This window comes from Prionailurus bengalensis, chromosome A2 (assembly GCF_016509475.1).
Source record: "Prionailurus bengalensis isolate Pbe53 chromosome A2, Fcat_Pben_1.1_paternal_pri, whole genome shotgun sequence".
Taxonomy (NCBI): Eukaryota; Metazoa; Chordata; class Mammalia; order Carnivora; family Felidae; genus Prionailurus; species Prionailurus bengalensis.
Genome location: NC_057348.1, coordinates 73,568,698 through 73,595,624, shown reverse-complemented (window position 1 = coordinate 73,595,624; position 26,927 = coordinate 73,568,698). Strand labels below are relative to the sequence as shown.

The 26,927-nt window shown below is 39.4% G+C and overlaps 1 protein-coding gene and 2 pseudogenes across 1 annotated transcript in view; 2 read left to right on the top strand and 1 right to left on the bottom strand.

Moving 5' to 3' along the window:
- Positions 1–26,927, top strand: part of RALA (RAS like proto-oncogene A) — a 74,092-nt gene that overhangs the window by 30,485 nt on the left and 16,680 nt on the right. Inside the window, exon 2 of the mRNA XM_043588525.1 lies at positions 25,720–25,872. Within this exon, the coding sequence (XP_043444460.1) occupies positions 25,759–25,872 (114 nt within the window). The 5' untranslated portion in view covers positions 25,720–25,758. The remainder of the gene's footprint in view (positions 1–25,719; positions 25,873–26,927) is intronic.
- LOC122488213 lies at positions 2,532–6,975 on the bottom strand (annotated as a pseudogene).
- On the top strand, positions 9,106–11,113 carry LOC122487711 (annotated as a pseudogene).

The following is a 26,927-nucleotide window of genomic DNA, read 5'->3' as shown; positions in this document are numbered from 1 at the left end:
GTGTCTCCCCCTCTCTCTGCCCTGCCCATGCTCATGCTCTGTCTCTCTCTGTCCCTCAATAATAAATAAATGTTAAATAAATAAATAAAATAAAAGTTCATACATGAATATTATTTGTAAGCTGCTTTCACAGATTTTGTGAACATATTCCAGGACCTTTCAGTACTCAGCATCATTTTTATGATTGTTTTATAATCCCATTTTGTGGCTATCCATAATTTAATTCTTCACTTAATTATTATGGATGTTACAGTAAATATCCTTGTCATTAATTTCTCTGTGCACAACCATGATTATTATGATAGCCTTTTTTTTTTTCAAGTATCAGTTCTTACTAATGATTCACATACAAATTCAAGAAAAGTAATAACTGCAGGTATAAAGTGTATTCTATTTGTATTTGTTTTTAAATAGGGCCATGGTGAGGCTTCTGTGTTGAGGATCTGTAGAACCTTATTAGGTTCTCAAAAAGGACTGGGATATTCACGTCCTTGGTTAATTTGCAAAAATAGGTCAGTGACCATAAACTTATCTTACATAAACCTCTTGGGTTGGATATATGAACATAACACATCTACTGCCCCCCAAACTCCTAAATCTTATAATACATGTATAAGGTAAGAAACAAAAAATGTTTGCAGAAATTTGCCACTTGCTGTAGTGATCTTAGTAAGTGACCTTATTATCAGAAGATTGAATTGCTTTAGGTCAGATGTTATGTAACATTGACATGATTGTATTAATCTATTAAGAAAATTGCATGACGTGTCTGCTAAATTTAGAATTATTTCTGACTATTCCATTTTATTTTTTTTCGGAGGCTTTTTTTTGAACATTAGTCTTGGGGAAACTAACTTAGCTTCAGAGACCAGGGTTTAATTTGTCCATAATGCATAACATTGCAATTACAAGTAATACAATATAGCATTATCAGATGTGGGAGCAGCGCGACTCTGTTGCCTGTGCCGACTCTCCTTTAGCAGTTCTTCCATAGCCGTTCTGTCCATAGCAGTTCTTTACTGGAGTTCCTGTTCTTCTTGGGGGAATGTCTCAGGATTTTACCACTACCAATTACTTTGTTCTCCAAAGTCATTTTCTAGAGTTTAGTTTCTTTTTTGAAAGTGTATGTACCAGTTATTTGTTGTTAGATACTGGGATTACAGACCTGGTGGGGGGTGGGGGGGTAGCTCTTTGCTGTTGAAAATCTCCTAATAGTGTGGTGAGATGCATTGATAGACCTTTTGTCCAGAATGCTCTGGAACCACCAAGGAAGTAGCCACTCAGGCCCAGAGAGCAGTTGGAAGGCTGGAAATGCTGCACAGAAGAGGTTCTGTGTAAACAGCTTTCTTTACCCTTATGCACACATTTCACATCACCCTGTTAGGCCACAATGTTTTCATTGAAAATGTTTTGATCCAGTTGTATGGATCAAGAACTTTTCTCACCACTGATTTAATATGGTATCAGGTATGCATTAAATTGGTCATCTCAGAAATAGCTGAAAAGTACATTTATAGAGTAAGAAGCAATTTAAATTTAATTATCTCAATCTCTACCACCTTCTTTCCTGATCTGCTTGATTCTTTTTCCTGGGAGCTTATAGACAGTTTTGTTTGTTTGTTTGTTTAAGAGAGAGAAAGCATGGAGGACAGGACAGAGAGAGAGAGAGAGAGAGAGAGAGAGAGAGAGAGAGAGAGAGAATTTTAAGCAGGCTCCACAGTCAGCTCAGAGCCCAGTGCGGGGCTTAGTCCCATGACCCTGGGATCATGACCTGAACCAAAATCAAGAGTTGGACATTCAGTTGACTGAGCCACCCAGGCACCTCCATTCACTTTTTACCAGAAAAAATCATTAGAACCTGCCAGTGAGCCAGAATTTGCCTTTGTCTTTTCCTCAGTATTTTGTTTTAAATTTGAAACATTTTCTCCCATCTTTCCTTCTTTCTTTCTTTCTTTCTTTCTTTCTTTCTTTCTTTCTTTCTTTCTTTCTTCCTTTTCCTTTTCCTTTTCCTTTTCCTTTTCCTTTTCCTTTTCCTTTTCCTTTTCCTTTTCCTTTTCTTTTCTTTTCTTTTCTTTCTGATTATAAGTACTCTCTATACCCAACATGAGACTTGATCTTACAACCCTGAGATCAAGAGTCGCATGCTCTACCCACTGAGCCAGCCAGGCGCCTCTCATTTTCTTTTTGAAAGGGGAAGAATATTTTTTAAAATTATAAACTCAATCCATTAGACATATCTCAAAGGATGTAATACTTTTCTTCATTTATTAGTGAAAGAAGTTAGAAATTAGCTTAAAAAAAAAAAAAAGCTCAGCAAATGGCAGACAAATCTCCTTGGAAGTCACAGTCCCATGTAAAGTGCATCCCAGAAAAGAGGAGGGGCAGATCAGGTAGCTCCTGCTTTTATGGGTTTCATCAAATACTGGACCTACTCAAGGGGAGGCAGAAGAGTCACCTCTCAAAAAGGAGTGTGTTACCTGATGAGGCCATTACTACACACCTCCTAAGAGCACCAGTGGGGTGGTGGGGGCTGGGGTTGGGGGCGTGTTTTCTAAACTAGATCTAGGAAGTGGAATGTGGAATCAGTTTTGTCCTGTTCCCCTTAAGGGCTGTCCACTGGTTAATGACACTTTTTTTTAAAGACTAAATAAAACAAAGCAAGCACACACCCTAAAAATGGAAAATAAAAAATACCACCAAGATGTCCCCAATTACTCTCCAGAGTGGAACCGGGGAGAAGCTTCAGCAACCCGAATTGGTTGCTACAGAGTCATCACAAGCGGGCCTCTCTCTTAAACAACAATGAAAACTTTTTTTTTTTTTTTTTGGAAACAACAGAACAAAAACTAGTACTGATCACTTTTCTGGCAATACAGAATCACTCAGAATTAACTAGTATCAGGGGAGGCAAGGGGGCCATACCTATGGGCCTTGTCTCACACCAGCGCATGTGGGTTAAGTGCAGGGCATTTGTCATTATTGGAAAGACAAATTTTAATTTTTCATCTTTAGTTTGATTTAAACATTGCTTTTAGTACGATGCTGACACCAGCTGCGCAGAAAGGGCTCTGGAGAGAGGTTCATAGCAGCATACACCTGCGGGTTTTCTGGTTCTGGCTGTGGGCCCTCCAGTATTGCTTCCTCAAACACGTTCATTCCATAGGCATTGCTGTATGAGTTCGGAGCACTCCATATACTCGATAGCCTGCGAGCAGTCTCTGCAGTGATAGGCCTCTCTGATTCTTAAAGTTCCTCAGTAGTGGAGGGGTCATCTCTGAGATCAGTTTGGATCCCAGCAAGCAAGAAAGGAGTCTTTGCACAGTGGTGAATTATCTCAGGCACCCACTTTTCTTTCATGTTTTGAGTGAGGACAGAGAAAAGAGTGAGAAACAGACTAGAGATACATGTGTTTGTGGATAACTCAATGGTCATAATCTGTTACAGTCCTCTTGCCCTGCTATATCAAAAAGTCCAAGAATATATGGCTCTCCACCAACCATAACTATGACTGCATAGTTGTCAAAAACAGTTGGTACATGTTCAGATGGAAGTGTGTCCGGTAGGGTATCAGGAGACACATTTTACCAGTGGCACCATCACCCACAACAGTGCACTTACTTGTCTGCCATGCTGAGACAGTTTTGCATCTATTTTGAATATTCAGATTCCATGTTGACTTCAGCTTCTCCACTGGGACCTTTCTATCCTTTCATTTTCTTAACTTTTATCTTTTGAAGGCAGAAAATATGTTTTTAAAAACTGATTTTATTTGAATATAGTTGGCACAATGTTACATTAGTTTCAGGTATAATATAGTGATTCAATAAGTCTATATATTATGCTGTGCTCACCACAAATATAGTTGCCATCTGTCACCATTATGGAATGAATAAATCATAGGAATAAAAGGCACATTGTAGGGAATGTAGTCGATGATTGTAATTGTTTATTTAACTGTCTTTTAAAGAACACAAATTTTTAACTTTGAGGTAGTCCAGTTTATCAGTTTGTTCTTATGTGGATTTTGCTTTTGGCATTCTAGCTAAGAAATCATTACTTAACTCAAGGTCATATGCCTAATCCAAGGTCATATGCCTAACTCTGCTTTCTTCTAGAAGTTTTGCAATATGGATCTCAGTTCATTTTTTTGCATATGGATATCTTAATTGTTCCAATATCATTGTTGAAAAGACTATCCTAGGGCACCTGGATGGCTCAGTTAAGCATCCAACTCTTGATCTCAGCTCAGGTCTTGATCTCAGGGTTGTGAGTTCAAGCCCCACATTGGGCTCCAAGCTGGGCATGGAGCATACTTAAAAAAAACAAAAACAAAAACAAAAACCACAAAACTGTCGTTTCTTTATTGCATTGCCTTTTACACCTTTGTCAACAGGTGTCAAAAACTGTAAACAACCCAGATGTCCGCCAATAGATGAATGGATAAACGAATTGTAGTAACGCTGTATACTGGACTACTGTGCAGCAGTAAAAGGAAAAGAGCTACTGATACAGGCAACAACAGGGATGTATCTCAAAATTACATGGAGTGAAAGAAGCCTGATGGAGTTCATACAGCATAATTCTAGAAACTATAGAAAATGCTAATTAATTTATATAGAAATCAGAGCAATGTATTAAGGGGTGTGGCAGTGCTACGGGGGATTACGGTGGGTCATATTTAAATATGTGCAGTTTATTATATGTTATACCTCAATAAAGCTGTTACACATAAAATTCTAAAAATTTTATAGAATAACAGTAGTTAAACTTGATCACTAAAATTTTTCTTTTTCTACTTGTTAATCTTTTCTTCATACTATAATCCCTGTTTTATTGTTTTATTTAAAAAATGATAAGTAGATCTGGACATAGTATTCAGAACATGTGATCATTGTAAACTCGCTTCAGGTATATCTTTTGCTTCAAGTCCTGTGTCATGCCAGTTCCTACAGGGCCTATTACTCTTTCCTCGGTATCATTGTTCAACTACCTACGACCTACTTTGTTATTGTTTAATCCATACTCCCCCCTCACCCAAACTCTCCCAAATGTCCACACATACTTCACTAGTAGAAATTGGAAAATGCATAGGATTAAGATATATAAAGTTTGAGGGGAGAAGCATAAAAAAGGGATCAGGGGCACATGGTATAAGGAGACAATGTTATAGAATTTAGATTTCAACCTAAGAGCACTTACGGAGTCTTTGAAGAATTTTAGCTAAGCCATGTCAAACTAATTTCACTTTTTATTGTGATAGGTTATAGTTACATAAAAAGGCAGACATTATTAACAATAAGGGGTGTTGAGTCCCTTTGGTATTTTAGTTAATACATAATTTTTGGGGTGGCAGGGTCAAAACTCTTATTCCAAGATCTTAAATTTATTCCCAAGCTTTATACATTATAATTGCATCCTTTCAACTGAAATAGAACTAGTAATTCAAAGTTCAGAACTACCTGAACTTTCCTGTTTCTGCTTCTTGGGTTTATGTGAATGACAACTATATTTAGGCTTAAGAATTTAGTCTACTGGAGCTAAATACAGGCTTCATCTATTCATCCTTGCTGGTTTTCAGTAGGAAATCTTGTAAAATGGCCTGTAAGAGGTTTTACTATTTTATTTTTCTTCCTTTCAAACCTTTTGAGTCAAGGTTCACTAATTTGGAATTAGTTATGACTCTCTGTAAGGCACTATTGATTCTTGATATCATCTCCTGATAGCAAGAGATGGCAAGAACCCAGAAAAGAAGAAATGTGATTTCTGAGCAGCAGCCAGTTATCTGGAAACAGGATCCTTTGTTGTTAAAGAGGGTTTACTGGAACAAGTTTCTGTGTTGTCATACAGCACCGGCCACTGCCTAACCCAGACCATGTTTTTCAACACCTGGCATAACATGAAATTTCTAGATCACGTGAGACCAGTCCTTCAGGAGGTTACTTGAACTCAGTCATCCAGTATGATGGATTGGTGACTGTGGAAGCCTGTAAGTGGGTACCAGTTACTAATAAACATGCTCAGCCCATCCCTTGAGTTGAACTCCGGGTTTTGGGATAGAGCAAAAGAATGAGGATATGGGATACTGGCTTCTAAAGTCGTTTGTGAGTACACAGTGATTGCACGCCTGCTCTAACTGCACTGGCACAGATACGTAGATTCTGCGGGATCATACCGTGCTGGGTCAGTTCCTAGTTTTAACTCTACCACAACTTTCTGTGGAATTTCTTGCAAGTGACTTAACTCTTCTCTAGCCCTTATTTCCTTTTATGAAAAATGAGAGGATTAAGAATATTTTAAGACTTCCTTCTGTGGTTCTTCAGTTGCATTATGTTTATTTGATTTAAAAAACATCGGGGCGCCTGGGTGGCGCAGTCGGTTAAGCGTCCAACTTCACCCAGGTCACGATCTCGCGGTCCGTGAGTTCGAGCCCCGCGTCGGGCTCTGCACTGATGGCTCAGAGCCTGAGCCTGTTTCCGATTCTGTGTCTCCCTCTCTCTCTCTGCCCCTCCCCTGTTCATGCTCTGTCTCTCTCTGTCCCAAAAATAAATAAATGTTGAAAAAAAAATAATAAAAAATAAAAAACATCTTGCAGTGAAACTTGTAGGTAAAAATGAAAATAATTTGTTAAAATCCTATCACGTGTAAAATTGGAAGAAAGAGGCTAGTATACTGAAGGGGATATTTTACTGAATGAGATCCCTGGGTAAATCTCACTTTCTGTGGGGCCTGGACCTTCCGAATGTTATCTCTTTGAGCATCAAATTGTCATCTGTGCTGAAGCCTGTAACCTTAAGTGATAATGAGCTGCAACACCTTTGCTTCTAACCCCTATTTTGCATTTAGGTGCACATGTTTAATGTTTTAATTTTAAATGTATGGTTGGCTTTTGGTGATACAGTTTGAAGAGATTGAAAGCTTACCTGTGTGTGGGTCTACTTCCCAGCCTATGATTCCCAACCATTCCTGATGAGCCATGACTATCCCCAATGAGCTCCTGATACCCACTGTCATTCACCGTCCACCCACTCCTGCTTAGAGTAATTTGACATACACTCTGTTCCATGTTCTGCCTGTTAGACGAATTGGAAATGACCAAGGAGTCTTGTCCCTTTCCTTGGCCACATAGGCAGTTGCTGTATGTGGGACTTGTTTTATTTATTTAATTTAATTTCTTAACTTTAGAGAGAGAGTATGAGCTCAAGAGAGGGGCAGAGGGAGAAAGAGAATCTTAAGAAGGCTCCATGCTCAGCACGGAGCCTGACGTAGGGCTCGATCCCATAACACTGGGATCGTGACCTGCGCCAGATCAAGAGTTGGATGCTCAACCAACTGAGCCACCCAGGTGTCCCAGGGACTTGTTTTAAATTACTGTTGTCTGGTCTTTTCTGCCTCCATCGATCCATCGAGAACCCCAGTGGTCTTTATTCCAAATACAATGATGATTTGCCCTGTGGTATCATCCCTGACTCACCTCCTCCCCTTCTCAACTGCCTCTCTTTCCCCCTCACTTCCCCACACAAAGTCTGGGGATGTCTTTGCCCACTTCTTGGCTAGTGTTATAAAACTGGCAACAACAGGTGCACAAAACTTACTGCCTGGTACAAAGTAGTATGTTCAGTAAATGTTAGCTGTTTTTAGTCTTAGGCCACTGTCTATTGAATGAGTCATGAGGTGCCTGCCTGGCTCAGTCAGTTAAGCGTCCGACTTTGGCTTGGCTCATGATCTCGCGGTTCGTGAGTTCGAGCCTCACGTTGGGCTCTGTGCTGACAGCTCAGAGCCTGGAGCCAGCTTTGGATTCTGTGTCTCCCTCTCTCTCTGCCCTTCCCCACTCGCATTCTGTCTCAAAAATAAATAAACATTAAAAAAATTTTTAAATAAAGTTTATTTTAAAAAATAATAAATGAATCATGAAATTGCTGATTTCTAAGTAAAAGAAGAAATCTAATGTTGGCAGTTTTATATAGTTCAACTTTATGATAATATGGAGTGATGATTCTTAACCAAGATACAAATTAGAATGATCAGGTCAGCCTTTTACAATATATACTGTCTGCATCCTAGCTCGTTCAGTGAGGATCTTCATGCATGGGTCCTGGGTAAGTGCATTTTTCAAAAGTTCCCCAGATGACTCTAGCGCATACACCTACTAAAACACCTGTGAGAGAATCTTCCCTTCAGGTTGTTTTTCTTTTAATGTACAAGTTCTTTTATACAGACCGGTATGTTTTTCATGTAGTCAATTATATAGTCATGAACTGAAACTTTATTTTCATGACTCAACAAATTAGTCATTTTTAACTGTAAGATATGATCAAATCTCAAATTAAGATTTATCAGTACTCAATCTTTGGAAGGAAAATCTAGGTGCTAAAGGATGTTTTCATGATTTTCAAGGAATTTCCAAGTCTTTTTTTCTTTCTTTTCTTTTTTTTTTTTTTTTAAATTATGGTTCTTTGTTTTTGAGAGGCAGAGAGAGACAAAGCATGAGTTGGGGAGGGGCAGAGAGAGACGGAGACACCTGAAGCAGGCTCCAGGCTCTGAGCTGTCAGCCCAGAGCCCGACACGGGGCTCGAACCCACGAACCGTGAGATCATGACCTGAGCCGAAGTCGGATGCTTAACCACCTGAGCCACCCAGGCGCCCCAACTAAGTAGAATTTAAATAAAAATAAAAATAAATAAAGCCTTGAGTAACATACACAAAGAAAGAAATAAACATAAGCTTAGTCTATTTTCTATATTCGTTGTTAGAGTTTTTTTTTTTAATTTTTTTTTTAAATTTTTTTAATGTTTATTTAATCTTGAGAGAGAGAGACAGAGCATGAGCAAGGGAGGGGCAGAGAGAGAGGGAGACACAGAATCTGAAACAGGCTCCAGGCTCTGAGCTGTCAGCACAGAGCCCGACGTGGGGCTCGAACTCACAAACCGTGAGATCATGACCCAAGCCGAAATTGGACACTCAACCTACTGAGCCATTCAGGTGCCCCACGTTGTTAGTTTTTAATTAAAAACCGTGATATTTCCTGTCATTTTGCTGTGCCATACGTCTACAGTAAACCACACAGAGTACGTACCAAATGCTTAATGTGAATGGATGGATGTGTGATGCCGCACACAAGAGCAAGTCAGAATTTCAAAGGTTACTAGTTCGTGTTTTCTTTCTTTCTCTGTTTTGAATGGCTCTGTGTTGCTATTTAAAAAGAACTGGCAGCTGGCCCTCCACTCTGCCTTGCAGTTACCCACTGCCTTCTTGCCACCTGCCCTGGCCCTGCTGTTCTCTGGCTGTGTCCTGTCCAGGGTCACTACCGCCTTCCACCCAGGCCTCACCGCTGCAGCCTCTGGCAGAGCCAGCTCCTGGTGGACCCGTATGGAGATGGGGCTCCTGGATGCCATCCTGGGAGTCACAGGAGCCTTTAAGAGAAACACCAACAGCAAACAGATCATTCTGGGAGTTGGTGCCTACTGAGATGATAATGGAAAGCCTTCTGTGCTCCCTAGTGTCTGGAAGGCAGAGGCCCAGATTGCTGCAAAGTATTTGACAAAGAATACCTTCCCATTGCGAGACTTGCTGAATTTTGTGAGGCATCTGCAGAACTAGCCCTGGGTGAGAACAACAAAACGTTGAAAAGTAACTGGTATGTCACTATGCAGACCGTTTCTGAAACTGGGGCCTTGAAGATTGGAGCCAGTTTTCTGCAAAGATTTTTTTTAAGTTCAGCTGAGCTGCCTTTCTGCCCAAATGCTTCTGAAGAAATCACACGCCCATCTTCAGGGACGCTGGCCTGCGGCTACATGGTTAATCAATACTCTAACCCCAAGACGTGCAGCTTTGACTTCACAGGCGCTAAAGAGGACGTTTCGAAAATGCCCCAGCAAAGCGTCCTTCTCCTGCATACCCGTGCCCACAGCCCCACGGGAGAGGACCCTTGCCCCAAGCATTGGAAGGATAGAGCAACAGTGGTGAAGAAAAACAATCTCTTTGCATTCCTCGACATGGCCTATTTACCAGGGCTTTGCCAGGGTTGATGGCAACAAGGATGCCTGGGCTGTATGCCACTTCACTGAACAGGGCATTCATGTTTGTCTCTGCTAATCCTATGCCAAGAACATGGCTTATTTGGTGAGTGTGTGGGAGCGTTCACTGTAGTCGGGAAAGATGCTGATGAAGCCTACAGGGTGAGGTCACGGTTGAAGATTTTGATCTGTCTGGTGCATTCCAACCTTCCAATCAGTGGAGCACGGATTGCCTCGACCATCCTGACCAGCCCTGACCTGCAGAAACCATGGTTGCAGGAAGTAAAAGGCATGGCCAACCACGTCATTAGCGTGCAGACTCAGCTGGTCTCCCTCCTCACGAAGGAGGGCTCCTGCCACAACTGGTAGCACATCACTGACCAGATGGGCATGTTTGGTTTCACAGGACTAAAGCTCGAGCAGGTGGAGAGGCTGACCAAGGAGTTCTCCATCTCCCGGACAAATGATCACCTCAGGCAACGTGGACTACCTTGTCCATGCCACTTACTAGGTCACCAAGTAATTTCCCTGGTTAGAGGGAACAAAGACCACCTTCCTGTCTACAGCCTCTGTGGTTGTGAGATTCACACAGAGGAAGAAGGAGGGTGGATGGTGGTGAGCAAGTCATTTCTTTCAACCACAGTACTTAACACTCAACCACTGAATGTGTTTTCAGAAAAGAACATGTAGTGAAATGGGGCAGAGGCATCTGTGGCTGGTGTCTGAAACTTTGTGGCTCAAAGACAAACTCCTGCTCATCCTTTAATTCCAGTGTTCCAAAAGAGTGTACATGTGCAAGATAGAGCCCCCAAAAAACCTGTCGATCACGCCAGTGCAATAGATCAGGAGCTTTAACAGAAGCACCTTTTGGTGTTGGGGACACCTCTGTAGTTCTAGAATGCGAAGAGCACCTACAAGAGGCATTGTGGGAAGACCTAGTTCTAACATGAGCAGTAGCCCTGTGTTTGTCCTCTGGTGATGGGGCAAGCTTATCAACAGACCTCGTTCCAGAAACCGTGTTTCATGAAAACCAGCAAGTCTGCTGCCGCTGCAGTGAGGAAAATAAAAGATGTTGTTTCCTGTCTTATTTAAGAAAAATGAGGGGCGCCTGGGTGGCTCAGTCAGTTAAGCGTCCGACTTCGACTCAGGTCGTGATCTCATGGGTCGTGGGTTTGAGCCCAGCATCGGGCTCTGTGCTGACAGCTCGGAGCCAGGAGCCTGCTTCTGATTCTGTGTGTCCCTCCCTCTCTGCCCCTCCCCTGCTCATGCTGTCTCTCTCTGTCTCTCAAAAATAAATAAATGTAAAAAAAAAAAAAAAAAGTAAAGAAAAAGAAAAAAGGCCTTTCTTTTTAATACTTTCAGACATTTTAATGTTGCTCTCTTCTCCCTTATTATTGCTGTTCTTTTCCTGAGGCACAGAGATCTATAACTAGCCTAGATTTTCATCCTATTCTGCTGCTTGATGGACTGTCAGCCCCATCCTATAGGATTGACTTATTTGAAGAAGTGTATAATTTACTTCTCATCCCATACCCTCACTTTCCTTATCAAAGAATAGCATGGAAGAGGTAACTGCACTGGATTTCAGCATCCTCTTTAGTGATTGATTGTCTCCTGACGGGATGTTGCCTCTACCCAGTTGGACCCCTTACTTCATTCAGTGCAGTTGTGCAGTGTCTCATCTCATGTCACGAGTGGGCAATGCAGGGCAGAGTCAGGAAAGAGGGTATCTGGGCTCTGGTTTTAACCTTTTGTGTGCCGCCAGCTGGGCTCAGGCTTCACCCTTTGGAAAGATAACCACTATCTGCTCCAATCATGTAGACTTATTGAACCCTGGTTTCTCTCTTAAAATAAAGTTACTGCAGACCCCCCCTCCAAATAAAAATAAATGAAAAGAATTGGCTACCGTATTTCCACAAAATAGAAACTCAGCAAGTGGTCTGTTATAGACCTGTTGTGGAGATTAGTTGGTACAAAGGGAATTTCTCTTTATTGCTGTAGAGTTCATCTTTAGCTTTAAGTTACTGATTTATAAAAATAGTTTCAGTACTTAATTTGCAGAGTATGACGGATCAATATGTCCCTTTATAAATTCTTAGTTTTAGCTAAGCTGTCCCAGTGCTATAAAGAAAACATTAGAAAAAAAAAAATCATATCAACACTTTTCTATAGCAGTGAAGACCACTGGCTGACCTCTTTTTTTTCTTTCTGTGTGATTACTTGCTCACTTATATCAGGAAACCTATTTATTCTTAAAATTGATACTGAAAATTGATAATTGATACTGAATACTTAAAATTGATTGTATTCTTTAAAACTGAGGTTTATCTTAACTAGACTCTTTAGTTGAGATTTTCGAAGTTCCTGAATTTGAAATTTTTGGGATTCCAAATAAGTCAACTGAAGATTTTAACTCGTTTGTACTGAAAGCCAATAGACTGACTCCTCTGTGTCTCCAACTTCCTGTGACATGACAGAGGAAAATAAAATTTATAAACAGAAATTTGTAAACTCACAAGCACTGAGAGTAGGAGCAGATGGAGTGGCCATGAGCAAAGCAGAGACTTTCCAGGTTTTAGAAGGCAGGAAACAGATGGCACTGATGGGTGGGCCAGGGTGGAGGAAGCCCCGGTCCAGCATACCCATGAGGAGAGGCTGCGAGGGGAATCTATGCTTTCAGGAGGAACCGAGCAGAAGAGATGATAGGACATGATATTATGATTGTACGCATTAAGAGCCAACTAGACATCCTACCCATACACCCTACCCATACAAATGCTTCAACAACATTGGTTCCCATGCTAATTTTGGAAATCTGCTTTCGAAAAAAGTTTCTTTTTAAACTCTCAGCCTGAGGAGGATTAGGAGTCGCAGTGAAAGTGTTAGTGACACATGGTAAACTCTCTTGTTTTGATATTTGAAGAAGAATCCAACCTGTCAACCTGTTCCTTGCCCACGAACGTTGAAGGAAACACACCATTAAAATGACAGTGAACATGGAGTCTTTGACTTCTCCAGATCTGTAATGGGAAGTAGATCTCTCCACCACTGGAGGAAACCTGCTGTGGTGGACTGGGGAAGCTAGAGGAAAGAAAGCCTAGTCAGTGGTGACTTGGAATTATAAATGAATTAACAATTATGAGTTAACAATTCACAAAATAACCAAATACATAGAAAAAAATTCACCCTCCTCATGTAATCAAAGATGGAATTAGAAATAACAATGAGATCTTTTTCTTAATGTGTAATTAGCAGATTTTTTTAAAGAATACCAATTGCCTAATAGGAATGTTGTGAACAATTATACAGAACTTTTGAAAAGCAGTTGGACATTATGCCTGATAAACCTTAAACAATCCATTCATTCAATTTCTGTTTCTTATGGAAACAGCATGAAAAGCATTTTAAACATAGAAATAGATAGATGGTCATTAGTTGTTATACTGAATAATTCTGAATGGCTGTCATGTCTTACAGGACTCAGTAAGTGAACTGCTGTACATGCACAAAATGACATACTAAATAGCCATTAAGAATTACAGCCATGAGGTCAACAAAACAACACAGAAAAACAAGTATGACTTAAGTGGAAAGGGATGCAGAAGGCAAACTTGTGTTATAACTTAACCTCCTCCCCCCATGTCTCTGTACTTGATGGTAAAATCCTTGAAGTTGGGGATCCTGACTTATCTATGTGCCCATCCACTCCTATGTGTACATAGCATAGAGCCTGCTTGGGATTCTCTCTCTCCCTCTCTCTACCCCTAGCTGCTTGCACACATGCATGTACTCTCCCTCTCTCTCTCTGTCTCTCAAAATAAATATTTTAAAAATATATTTTATGTGCTTATGACTGTTTACTGTTAAACTTTTTGTCAATATTTCTTCTAATGTCTTAAGTTTGATCTAAGCCTTACTTAGTTGAATAATTTTTAAGCTGGATAATTCAGACAGGATTAGTTCAATTAAAAAAATTTATTAGTTCAATAAAAAAAATATATTTTTTTTAATTAGCAAAGCTTTCATAGACAATATGAAGTTCCTAAATATATCAAGAAGAAAATGAGAGTGTATATACACTAATTTATAACTCATACACAGTAGAACCTAAAGCAGGTATAACTTATCCAAATTATACTTTTTTTTTAGATCACTAAGCATCCAGACTCTGAGTATTATTTCTTCATGCAGTTTTGTACCTGGTAAATTGAATAAAAGCATTTAATTTATTTAATTTTCAATTAAGGAACATATTCACATGTTTCACAATTCAAATGGTTACTGTTATTTATCCTCCCAGAGTTAGCATAGGAATATAGGAATATACAAAATGTATATTCTTTATAAGTATTAACAATTTAATGTTTTTCTAAAGTACATAATCTTATTTTAAAAGCACACTTAGGGGTTAAAATCGCCATCGATAGTAGTTTATAGGTTTTTTTTACTCTTTTACCTTTCGGGTTTCACCCTGTTACTTATTTCTCGGCATTACTGAAATCAAGTCATAATGTGCTAACAAAACTACTGGGGCCAGAGTGAGAAAACCTCTTATATTTCAGCTATACAATCTTAGATTCAATTTTTAAATTATTTTGAACTATTAAAGTGATTTTCATCATTTCCTTGCATGAACTCTTCTCACTACCTACCCTTACCCCACAAAAGGCTGTTGCTGCTGCTTTTCCTTACCCGTGTCCATCCACTCTAGTCAGAGAGTTAAGTAATTTGGCTTGAACTTCCCCTCTCCTTCACCCCACACATCTAATAGGTCCCCATATTGGTTGAGTCTTTTCCCTTAGTGTCTCTTGAATTCATCAACACCTCCCAGTCCACACTCAAGTCACCATGGCCCTGTAGGCTTCTAGCTGTTCTCCCTTCTGAGTCATAGTCTCTCACTTAAAAACTCCTGGTGGTTCTCCACTGCTTTGAGGACAAAAATCATTACATTCCTGGTACATAACGTTCTGTTTCTGGCCCTTTTTACTTCTTACAACTTTATCTCCAACCATGGCTCCCAGGTTCACCTGGTCTACTATTGCTTTGTCTTTCAAGTCTTCGCTTAGCCATCACTTCCTCATTTGTTCTAGAAAATTTTTGTTAGTTTTAATTGTGGCAAGGGTTTTACCTTTGTGCTGCTGTTAGTAATTTTGCCCTGAATGGGGGCTGAATATATGCTGCATTAAAGGTACTATCTTCTAAAAAGATGCATAGGGGCAGCTCAGGTGATGATATTGTGGTTCAGGCTGTCTGCTTTTAGCACAGCGCCTGCTTCGGATCCTCTGTCCCCATCTCTCTCTGCCTCTCCCTTGCTCAAGTTTGCACTTTCTCTCTGTTTCTCTGTCTCAAAAGTAAACATTTAAAAATAAATAAAAAGATGCTTATCATATATACGCTGTTTTATTCATGTTAACATTGGCTTTACAAACAAGCTGACGCCCAAGGAGATAAAGTAATTCAAGCCTTTGTGATTTTAGGTCTGTGCTTTGATATCTGACAACGTGTCTGGCAAGTCATGTAAATAACTTTTACTATTCAGACAAGGCAAAATGTTAAGCCATCTTTAAGCAGTTTCCAGCTACTGTAACCTTAAAATAGTATTACTTTCCTTAGTTCAGTCTTTATTATAATTTTGTGTTCTTGTTATTCAGTGCAGCTTGAATAGTTGGAAAATATTATGTTGTTCCATCTCAAAAATAAAACAGTGTTGCAGTGACTTTCTAACTTTGAATGCTGCTCATATAGAGCTTAATTGTATTCTTCAAAATGAAGGAAGACTTTAGGGTGTCAGTTGCTATTAACGTTGTTTCACCTGGACTTCCTTCCACCTTCTCTTTTTAATAATGACTAATTAATAAAGTTTTGTTTATAAATATTAAAAACAATAGTTTTTTTTGTCACTTAAAATTTGTCAAAGATTTATTGGGATTCCAAAAGCATGAAACAAAACTATGATAAATTGGACTTCGCCAAAATAAAAGCTTCTCTTCAAAAAACATGTAAAGAAAATGAAAAGATAAGCCACAGACTAGGAGAAAATATTTTCTGGTAAAAAAAATTTTTTGTTCCAGAAAATATAAAGAACTCTTACAACTCACACACAAAAAAAATTTTTTTTAATGGGCAAAAGATTTGAACACCAAAGACCTATATAGATGGCAGATAACCACATGAAAGGATGCTTAACATGGTTAGTTATTAGGAAAGTGCAAATTACAACCACAATGAAATACTAATGCTGATGTCCTAGACTGCCTAGATGATGACAGTACCCTATGTAAAGCAACTGGAAATCGCCTACTTGTTAGTGGAAATGCATAAAGGTACACCACTTGGAAAACATATTTAAACAAACTTACCATGCAGTTTAGCAATCCCACTCTTAGGTATTTACCCAAAAGAAGTGCACGGGGGGGGGGGGGGATACACACACACACACACACACAGACTTGTATATGAATGTGTATAGCTTCTTCATCTTTAACATTTTTTAAATGAAATAACCCAAATAAATGTGAATAGGTAACCAAATTGTGCTATTTCCAGACAGTCGAATACCATCCAATGTTAAAAAAAATATATATATGCACTTCTGGTACATGTAACAATATGGATGTATCTCAGAAGCCATAGCTGAGTAAAAGAAACCAGGCACAAAAAGCTACATACAATATGATCAATTTATATAACATTCTGGAAAAGGCAATAGGAACTGAAATTGGATCAATGGCTGCCAAGGGATGGGGTCATGGGGGGATATTGACCGCAGGGGGGTCAGAAGAACCTTTTAGGGGTGATGGAAACGTTAGGGATCTTGACTGTGGTAGTGATCACGTGACTACATTTATCAAAACTCATTGAAAAGATGATTTTATTGTATGTATACCAAACTGCCTTTAAAAAAAAGTTAAAGCCAGTTTTCAACATCAGAAATTACCTTCACAGGGACATCTGGGTGGCTCAATGAGATAATAAGCGTCCAACTCTTGGTTTTGGCTCAGGTCACGATCTCATGGTTCCTGAGTTCAAGCCCTGTGTTGGGCTCTATGCTGACAGCTTGGGATCCTGTCTCTGCCCCTCCCCTGCTTGCACTCTCTCTGCTCTCGCTCTCTCTCTCTCAAAATAAATAAACTTAAAGTTACTTTCACAAATTTAAGGGTAAAGGAAACTCTAGAAGATAGATCATATGACTCCTAAATCAGGTCCTTAGTCTTTTGATTCAGTGGTGGTGTTTTTTTTATTGTGAATACATTTTCGCATATTAAAAGTTAATAGTCTTTTATTATCAAAATTTTGTTAACCAGTGTACAATCTTCTTGCCCCAAAACAAGATCTATCTTCATTTATTTGAGTCACCCTTTATAAAGTTACCCAAGTACATTATTAAATTGTCTTCATGTATATTTTACACAGTTTGTGTTCATTTCATTCTCTGTTATGTACTCTTTGTGAGTGCTCTTGTAAATCGAGTCTTTTCTTCCACTCTCTGTATATATTGTTGTTGTTTTTAGATATTTGGTTTCCACTTTTTGGCTACTGTGAAGAAAACTGAACATTCTTGTACAAGTATTTTTGTGGACAGATGTTTTCACATCACTTGAGTAAAATGTAGGAGTAGAACTTTGGGTTATAAGGTATGTGTTATGTTTGTTTACCTTTTTGAGAAATTGCCATTTTTCAGAATGATTGTACCATTTTTATACTCCCACCAGCAAGGCATGAGAGTTCTGAAAGTTCAACATCCTTTCCTACATCCAATGTGGACTCTTTAATTTTAGCTATTGTAGTGGGCATAAAGTAGTGTATCCTTGTGACTTTAATTTGAATGTCCTTCTGATATTGAGCAACTTTTTATGAACTTTTTGGACAAAGAAATAATCTTTTATGAAGTGTTTATGAAGCTCAAGTATTTTGCCCAGTTTTTATTGGATTGTTTATATATATATATATTTTAATGTTTATTTATTTTTGAGAGAGAGAGACAGAGCACAAGTAGGGGAGGGGCAGAGAGAGAGGGAGACACAGAATCTGAAGCAGGCTCCAGGCTCTGAGCTGTCAGCATAGAGCCCGATGCAGGGCTCGAACCCACGAACGGCGAGATCATGACCTGAGCCAAAGTCGGAGGCTTAACCAATTGAGCCACTCAGGTACCCCTGGGTTGCTTATATTTTTATTATTAATTTGTTAGAGTTATTTATATATTTTGGATGCAAGTCCTTTGACAATATTTTCTCCCAGCCTGTGACTTACCTTTTAATTTTCTCATCAGTCCCTTTTGATGAGTAGAGGATTTTAGTTTTGATAGTCCAGTTTTTCAGTTTTTTCTTTTGTACTTCATATTTTTTGTATCCTCTCTAAAAAATCTTTTTTTCCCTCAGAGTCTCAAAGATATTTTTCTGTTTTTTGAAGACTATATGTTAGCTTTACATTTGAGTCTATCATACATATCAAATTAATTTTTTGGCACAGGGTGAGAAATGAGTAGAGGTTCTTTTCCTCCTAAGGTTTATGCAATTTTTCCAGGACTATTTGTTGAAAAGATTGTCATTTCCCCCATTTAATTGCTTTGGCCCCTTCTTCCATTATACATTCTAGCCGTTTATTTGAAAAGAAATTCATTCTTTATACAATATATTTGGTATAGAACCATTTACCCTTTGAAATCTCTTTTTGATAGCAATTTTTCAGTTGATTCCTTTGGGCTAAGTATTAAATCGTATTATCAGTTAATAATGGTCATTTGCTCCTTATTTCTCTTTCTGATGTCATCAGATGCCACTATCAGAACAATGCTAAAGAGTGGTGATAGTGGACATTCTTATTCCTGAAAAAAGCATTAATGGAAATGTTTTATTTTATCATGAAGCACAGTGATACTTTTAGGGTGTGGGCTTTAAGGTAGCCAGTTTCTATATTAAGTGAGTACCAATAAATTTCTACTTTATTAAGGTTTTTATGAGCAGCAGACTTTGGATTTTACAAATAGTATAGGCTTTATACAGATAATAATATGATTATTTTCTTCTATTAATTTGAGGAATTCTATTGACTTCTTAAAATATAAAGCTATTCTTACAATATCTGGTTGAATTCTACTTGGTCACTTTGGTTTATTCTTTTAATATGCTGGATTCTATATGGTAACATTTTTTATTTAGAATTTTTGCACTGTATTCACATGATAGATCAGTTAATCTACATTTCCTTTATTATCTCTTTGTTAGAACTTTATCAATGTTAAGCTAGCTTTCTGAGGAGGATTTGGAAGCTTTTTCCATACTCCGGAGCATTAAACACTATTGATAATACCTGTGCTTTATTTAAATGGCTGGAAAAATTGGGGTGCCTGGGTGGCTCAGTCGGTTGAGCTTCCGACTGTGGCTTAGGTCATGATCTCACTGTCTGTGAGTTAGAGCCCCGTGTCAGGCTCTGTGCTGACAGCTCAGAGCCTGGAGCCTGCTTCGGATTCTGTGTCTCCCTCTCTGTCTCTGACCCTCCCCTGTTCATGTTCTCTTTCTGTCTCAAAAATAAATAAACATTAAGAAAAAAAATTTGGGGGGGGGGGCGCCTGGGTGGTTCAGTCGGTTAAGCGGCCGACTTTGGCTCAAGTCATGATCTTGTGGTCCGTGAGTTTGATCCCCGCGTCGGGCTCTTTGCCTACAACTCAGAGCCTGGAGCCTGTTTCAGATTCTGTGTCTCCCTCTCTCTGACCCTCCCCCATTCATGCTGTGTGTCTCTCTCTGTCTCAAAAATAAATAAACATTAAAAAATAAAAATAAAAGATGTTAAAAAAGAAAAAAAAATTTTTAATTAAAAAAAATAAAAATAAAATAAATGGCTGGAAAAATATACCAATATTGTTATTTGTGCCTGGTAATAAACCTAAATAGTCTTAAAAAAAAAAAACTCTTTCAAAAAGGAATAGTGTATCTTGTTTCCTTGGTCAGGTATATTCTAATTCTTCTGAAATTGTTAATTTTATAATAAATTCCTGGGAATTTTTTATTGAGCAGATATTCTTAATGCAGATAGGGAGTGCCATGGGTGAGTTGTTGTATGAAATACTTTATATTCTGAGAGTGAGTCACTAATTTGGCCTCTACCTACATGTGATTAGTAATGGTTTGATACGAACTGAACTTCTGGTGATCATAAACTTTTAATGCACTATTGAAATAGGAGGGGAAGCAAATGATTCATTTAATCTCTTTATTGACAAAGAATCTCTCATTAAGAACTTGTACCAGTCAGAGGGGCACCTGGGTAGCTCTGTTGGTTAAGCAACTGACTTCAGCTCAGGTCATGATCCCACAGCTCCTGGGTTCGAGCCCAGCGTCCAGCTCTGTGCTGACAGCTCAGAGCCTGGAGCCTGCTTCAGATTCTGTGTCTCCCTCTCTCTCTGCCCCTCCCCTGCTCATGCTGTCTCTCTCTATGAAAAGAATAAATAAACATTAAAAAAAATTTTTTTTAAAGAATTTACCAGCTAATATTTTTGCTAGACTAATAATAAGTACCTTTATTAGGAAAGTCTAAAGATAATGAGCTCTGGAAATATGAAGATCGTTGGGTTTTTCACTTTTGGTGGCCAGAGAATATTTGATCTCTTACTTGATAAGAGTATTCCTTATTCAGTATTGGAGAACTAGGTTGATCGTTTCTAGAAAACTTCTTAAAGTTTAAAATAGAGAGTTTAGAATTTGGATTGAAGGTTTGTGGTCTGAAGCACCTTGACCCACTTTATGTGGTAGGCTGAATAATGGCCCGAGATACTCATATCCTAATCTCTGGAATCTGTGAATCTTACTTTCTATGGCAAAAGGGACTTTGTGATTAAATCAAGGATCTTGAGATATTATTTTGGAAAATTCTGGTGGGCCTTAAATGTAATCACAAGTCTCCTTTTAAGAGGGAAGTGGAAGGAGGTTTGACTACCGTAGAAGAGAAGGCAATATGACCACAGAAGCAGAGATTGTTGTGATGTAGCCAAGAGATGTAATTCTTTTTTCAAAGAGATTTAAGACTGTTTAAGAGCCAAGGAGTGCCAGTCTCTAAAAACTGGAAAAAGCAAGGAATACATTCTCCTCTGGAGCTTCCAGAAAGAATCTGTCCAACTGATACCTTGTTTGAGCCTTAAGACTCATTTTGGATTTCTGGCAACCATAACTGTAATACAATAAATTTGTATTATTTTAAGCCACTATAAGTTTGTAGTAATTTGTTACAGCAGCAACAGGAAACTCATACAGTATGCATACACCTCAGCTAAACATGAGGCAAGACCCTAGACCTGTGGAGTTCAACTCCATAGCCTCAGCACCAAAAGCGGTGCCTTTGTTGATGGAGGAAGGAAGAGAAGGAGGGGGAAAAATCAGGTAATTCATATTTAAATGAATATTTTGAGCATGGTGTATGTGTCTAATTTCTGAACGAAGCAGAGAAAAACAGCTTGAAAACTCAAAACCTACCCCTAACCAAATAGGTTCTATAGTATTATTCTAGCACATCACTTTAAAAAATTGAACAGTAGGGGTGCCTGGGTGGCTCAGTCAGTTAAGCATCTGACTCTTAATTTTGGCTCAAGTCTTGATCTCATGGTTCTGAGATCGAGCCCAGAGTTCTGAGCTCTGGTGCTGGATGTGGAGCCTGCTTACGATTCTCTCTCTCCCTCTCCCTCTGCCCCTCCCCTTCACCAGGTATCGTACTATTTTTGGTGCAGTTGTAAATGAGAGTGTTTTCTTAATTTCTCTTTCTGCTGCTTCTTTATTTGTGTGTAAAAATGCAACAGATTTCTGTATATTAATTTTTTTTTTAATTTTTTTTTTCAACGTTTATTTATTTTTGGGACAGAGAGAGACAGAGCAGGAACGGGGGAGGGGCAGAGAGAGAGGGAGACACAGAATCGGAAACAGGCTCCAGGCTCTGAGCCATCAGCCCAGAGCCTGACGCGGGGCTCGAACTCCCGGACCGTGAGATCATGACCTGGCTGAAGTCGGACGCTTAACCCACTGTGCCACCCAGGCGCCCCATTCTGTATATTAATTTTATATGCGATTTTACTGAATTCATTTATCAGTTCTAGTAGTTTTATGGTGGTCTGCAGGGTTTTCTATGTAGAGCATCATGTCATCTGCAAATAGTGAATGTTTTACTTCTTCTTTATCAATTGGGATGCCTTTTACTTCTTTTTCTTGTCTGACTGCTGTGACTAGGACTTCCAATACTGTGTTGAATGAAAGTGGTGAGTGGACATCCTTATCTTGTTCCTGAATGATGGTAGCTGTATTTTTTCCATACATATATATATATATATATATATATATATATATATATAATAAAAATTATGTTGAAATGTGTTCCTCTAACCTACTTTGTTGAGAGTTGTTTTCATGAATGGATATTGTACTTTGTCAAATACTTTTTCCGCATCTAATGAGATGACGATACGGTTTTTATCCTTTCTGGTGTTAATGTGTTTCTGCCTCTTTTGGATGATTATCATATGAACATCCATTAATAACGTTTTAAAAGCAACCAAACAAAAACTCTGTCCATCTATGGCCACATTTCTTCATCTTCAGAGTAAAAAAGTGCATTTTTATACCTCCTGTTTTCTCTCCAACACACCCCATTCAGGCTGTGATTCCTACCTCACTGGTGAAATGACTTTCCCCAAGGTTATTAGCAATCTCCATCTTGCCAAAATCTAGTAATCAATTCTCTGTAAGTCTCTTATCTTCTTATATCTCAGCTCAGTCTCCCAGCAGGATTTGACAGTCAACCAGTTTCTATGTACAATTACTGGATTTCCTCCTGAGTGGCCACTTTTCCTCCTGAACAAGTCTGTTGAGCTGTCTCAGGGATATCTCTTCTGCTGCCTTCTCTTACCCATCTTCATCTTATCCCAAAGTGAGTTCATTCAGTTTTGTGACTTTAAATACATCTGTAGGAGCTCCTGAGTGGCTCAGTTGGCTAAGCGACTGATCTCACGGGTTCATGAGTTCAAGCCCTGCATTGGGCTCTGTGCTGACAGCACGGAGCCTGCTTGGGATTCATTCTCTCTCTCTCTCTCTCTCTCTCTCTCTCTGTCTCTCTCTCTCTTTCTGTCCCTTCCCAGCTCATGCATGCACACACACTCTAGATAGATAGATAGATAGATAGATAGATAGATAGATAAAAATCGGTAGCTACATAGTCATGAAATGATTATAGCTGCCAGCAAGTAAGGATCATAATAGTGAGGATCATTTCCTGATTTATATAGGAATACCAGCAAGAGCATGTTCCATAAGCTACTGAGGCTTAGTATACTTAAGGCTTTTAGTTATTTGAATAAGGCTATCAGTTATCTGAAATACACTGGTATTTTTCACTGTTTCTGAGCAGTGATAGTCATTCACAATCATGTCCTTGGTACCCAGGAAAAAGGGGGGACTCAGTTCTTGTTTGTTGAGTTGATGAAACTGCTAGCCTCCAAGTGTAGAGTCTTTACAATACAATTCACAGTGCAAACTGCTTCTGCTAAAATGTTACAGAAATAAGAACGGGATCAGAAATTGCACAGATAGGGGCGCCTGGGTGGTGCAGTCGGTTAAGCGTCCGACTTCAGCCAGGTCACGATCTCGCGGTCCGTGAGTTTGAGCCCCGCGTCAGGCTCTGGGCTGATGGCTCAGAGCCTGGAGCCTGTTTCCGATTCTGTGTGTCTCCCCCTCTCTCTGCCCCTCCCCCGTTCATACTCTGTCTCTCTCTGTCCCAAAAATAAATTAAAAACGTTGGAAAAAAAAAATTTTTTTTTTAAAGAAATTGCACAGATAGTGTCAGAGTTACACTCCACGTAGATTGAAAGCAGTCTCAAAGTATAACATGTTCATATTAAATGGATAGTAAGATTATGAGTTGCTTCTTTCTTTAAGACTTTTCTGTTTGGGCAAATAGTCATATGGGCGTGATTTCTGGGCAGAGCCTGAGAAGGGCCCAGCTCTTGGGTTATAGCCAGTGTGTGAGGCACAGACCCACAGTAGACTGTCCTTGCCCAGGCTTGTGATTGAATGTCTAGTAGCAATGGCTACTTTATACCGGTACAGTCTAAATTACTCCCCAAGGTTGTCAGACTGAGAACATTTGTTTATTCATTCAGCACATGCGTACTGAGTGGCTGACTTTACCCAGCCATGTTAGTCACATTAAGCATAAAGTAAACCAACTAGACTATGGCCCCTGCACTCAACCCGCTTCTGGTATGTTCGGGAAGAAGACCCATATTAAGCAACTAACACATTTCAAGCAATTTCAGCTCGTGATAATGGTCATGAGGGAAAGTATCAGATGCTATATGAGCGCACAGGGTAGAGGAGAGCATAATTTAGGTCGAGTTTCAGGTAAGACTGAGATCCAGAAACAGAGAGGTCTTAGCCAACTTGCATAAGAATATGCCAAATACAGGATACTGCATGGCAAGGGCCAAGAGGCACAGAAGAGCATCTGAAGAACTGAAGGAGGCCGGCTTGGGACTGATGCAGCTGAGTGGGGAGATGGGCACAGGACGGAGAGGCAGGCAGGATCAGGTGTGGTCCCATGAGCTGCAATTTGGGAAAGCTGTCCCAGGACCAAAACAAGTCAAAAGACGCTGAGAAGGAAGGGTGTTGCAGCCACCTGCAACCCCTCGAGCCTCTAGTAACAGAAAAGCTCCTCACTTGGGCTCCACCCAAACCCTGTGTTTGCCGTGACCTCCCGGCCAAGGGACCTGCTTTGGAGCCAGAGTGACAGGTGCCGTTAGTGTACAGCAGCACCCCAGCCTCTGGAGGATCCGGTCTCCACACACTAAGCACGTGAGGGCAATAAACATGCACTTTCTGAAGAAACTGAGGGTGCACTGGGTCCAGGGATTTAAGTTAGATCGGCCATCTCCTCCACAATGTCCCTTGGGAGCTCTGATCTACAGTATTGGATTCTGTCTAATTCTGCTACCAAGTTACTGGCATGAGGTTTCTTCTTTTATAAACTGACAGTGAGTAAGCCTTTCGATCAGCAACCTTGGTTTTTGTGGTTTTTTTTGGTCAGTTGTTTCTTCCTAGACTTAGAAGAAACATCTCTTTAATTATTGCCAATAAAGGTTAATATGAAGACCAAGTGATTGGTAAGCCTGTTTTCCTAATCTGTGTGATGATATTCTAATACATCTAATACTTCGTTATTGTCAGCATGTGGTTGTGCTGCAAAATTTTCACCTTTGGTCATAGCTCATTACTGAAAACTAGCTATTGTAGGAGCAATGCCCTTGAGTCACATACTTGTATTGTCATGGTGTTCTCTCATAAGTGATTCTTGAGCGTGCTTCGTTTGCTGTTTGTTGAAAATCACCACAGAATGAAAACTAGTATCTTTTTTTCAAATTTTTTTTTCCACATTTTTATTTATTTTTGGGACAGAGAGAGACAGAGCATGAACAGGGGAGGGGCAGAGAGAGAGGGGGACACAGAATCGGAAACAGGCTCCAGGCTCCAAGCCATCAGCCCAGAGCCCGACGCGGGGCTCGAACTCACAGACCGCGAGATCGTGACCTGGCTGAAGTCGGACGCTTAACCCACTGCGCCACCCAGGCGCCCCAAAAAACTAGTATCTTGAAGCCCAAGGACACCTTATCTCTTTCCTACACTTGGAATTCTGAGGAAGACTGTACTGAGCATTACTTATTTTTTTATTCTTCTAGATTCTTCTTAAGCCTTTGCTGAAAACTCTTTGACACAAGATGGCTGCAAATAAGCCCAAGGGTCAGAATTCTTTGGCCTTACACAAAGTCATCATGGTGGGCAGTGGTGGTGTGGGCAAGTCTGCTCTGACTCTACAGTTCATGTATGATGAGGTAAGTGCCGATTTTATAATGGATATCGAAGTTTGGGCTTTCAGAGAGTATTTCTGTGCTTAGTTTTGGTGCTGTTTTAGGTGTATTCCTTAAGTCCTTGAAAGCTAGTAATCATTTTTTCCTGTTTTTAAATTCAGAGCTATTTGTACACATGTTGATTTAACGAGTCAATAATTCAAGATCCTTAAAAACCTTTACTTTAAAAACAGAACTGGAAACAGTACCTATTTTGAAGCAATCTAACTTTGGCTTTTTCATTTGAAGTGTTTTAATGGAGATTCCCACCTTGAATTAATAGAACTAGTAGGTAAAGTACCTAATTGAGACTTAAAGTTAACATACATAGGTGTCCTGTGATAACTTTAACAATAGTAATGATAATAATTTTTTTTAAGTTTTATTTACTACTCTCTACACCCAACTGGGGCTTGAACTCATGACCCAGAGATCAAGAGTCACATGCACCTCCAACTCAGCCAGCCAGATGCCCCAATAATAAAATAATTTTAATAATCATGGAGAAATCAATTGTAGTATTTGGCTTAGCATATACTCATCATTAAACAAGTAAAGGCTATGGCCCTAAAATATAATCACTAGAAGGTACAGATTTGTGTTCCTGTATTTATGTTGAACTTTATTTCCCTAGAGTTTCCTTATCAAGCCTAAATGATTTAAGAGTTGATAATCCATTTTAAGCATTTATCCTCAATTCTTCCAATAGAAGCAGGGTTTTATGATTATTCTTTCTTACTTAATCTTCATAACAATCCTGCATGGTATGGTAGTATCCCCATTTTACGGATGAGAAAACAGAACCCCAGGGAGATTACCCAACCCAAGAAGAGTGATCTCTGATGAGTGACCAAGCTCTAAGCCTGGTCTCCTGACAACAAATCCTGCAGATCCTTACCACCCGATGTCTCCTATTTCCTGCTCATCAGCATTCTGTCACACACAAAACGCTTCCATCAATTATCTTGTTCGCTGGGGACTATAATAAAAAATTTGGAAAGAGAGGAGATTGAAATGGTACTTTAAATGAAATTGCTGAT